At 39.2% G+C, this 1325-nt stretch overlaps 1 protein-coding gene across 1 annotated transcript; it reads right to left on the reverse strand.

Moving 5' to 3' along the window:
* Window positions 1-400: 400 nt before the first annotated feature.
* LOC140863690 (ethylene-responsive transcription factor ERF096-like) lies at window positions 401-832 on the reverse strand. The gene has a single exon (XM_073267292.1). The coding sequence runs from the start codon at window positions 830-832 to the stop codon at window positions 401-403; it is 432 nt and encodes a 143-aa protein (XP_073123393.1).
* Window positions 833-1325: the final 493 nt, after the last annotated feature.

Consider the following 1325-nt stretch of genomic DNA (forward strand, 5'->3'; position numbering starts at 1 on the left):
TCGCTCAAAAAATAATTTCATTTGCTATAAATTCTTACTAATATTTCATTAAAAACAAAAACAAAAACAAAAACAAAAACAAAAAATACAATATACATCCCATGCATTTCCACAAAATATATATATATATATAGTGAGAAAAAATGGTTGTCATAAATTAGAAGGTACAATCCTCGTCAACATTATACCAAAACCCTTGAAAAAGAAGAAGACGACGACGATGATGACCGCCCGAAAAGAACGTTACGGTATCAAACCCCTCCGGGACCAGATAGCTTGAATCCAGGAAAGAGAGTAGCAGTGATCTATTATATGGATGGTTATACATTGCATTTTAAACACTCGATATATATATATATATATAGTATTTCGATCAAAATGTCGAACTCGATTCGATGTTTCAATCCTTCTTCTTCCCTTTTTTCTTCGCTCCATCACAATCAAGAAGGTCCTCAAGCAACTTGTCGTCATAGTACTCAAACTCGAACACTTGCCTCGAACGTTCGTCCTCCCTTCCATGCATGGAAGACGAACCGGAACCCGGACCTGTGCCTGGAGCAAAATGAGAAGAGCTAGCAGGCATGTTGTAGTCTTCGGGGAAGTTAAGAATGGCCAAGTGACCTCTCATGCTGTAAGCCGCCCGGTCATAGGCTCTGGCTGCCTCCTCGGCGGAGTCGAAAGTCCCGAGCCACACGCGAGCGCCTTGCCTGTTAGAATCGCGTATTTCCGCGGCGTATTTGCCCCACGGACGCTTCCGAACACCTCTATACTTGACCTCCCCGGCGGCATCATCGCCACTCTTACCTTTGTAATAGCTAGGTTCTTCAGACATGATGTACGTTGAATATTATTCTTACAATGAAGGGAAAATATTGGGACATATTTGTGGGGTTTTATATTCGTTCTGATTGGAAAGTTCAAAAAGGTGATTTCAATACTTGCCACGTGGACAATCCAAGGGTCGCAAATCGTGGAAAGTTCCAATTCTTGTGCATTGTACGTGGGCTGGTCAAGCTGGTGGCTTTGGACTCCTTCACTTTTAATTTGCATGTTGGGATTCCATTCTAATTAGTTACATGCAATATATATAGTAATCTCCGCACGTGGGAAGTTGTTGAAATTTTTAGAATTATAGCATCACACTGACGTCATAATTACATATATCTAATAATATAAAAGGAGAAACATGAATGGTTCAAACTAATGCTACGCGAGTAGAATTTCAGTAATATAATATTTGGGTAATATAATTCGTATATTATTTGAAATAATAGACAGATAATTATTGAAGCAGACACACGTGACGTAGGGTAATTTTTTTTTTT

The sequence above is a fragment of the Henckelia pumila genome, chromosome 1 (genome assembly GCF_033568475.1).
Source record: "Henckelia pumila isolate YLH828 chromosome 1, ASM3356847v2, whole genome shotgun sequence".
Lineage (NCBI taxonomy): Eukaryota > Viridiplantae > Streptophyta > Magnoliopsida > Lamiales > Gesneriaceae > Henckelia > Henckelia pumila.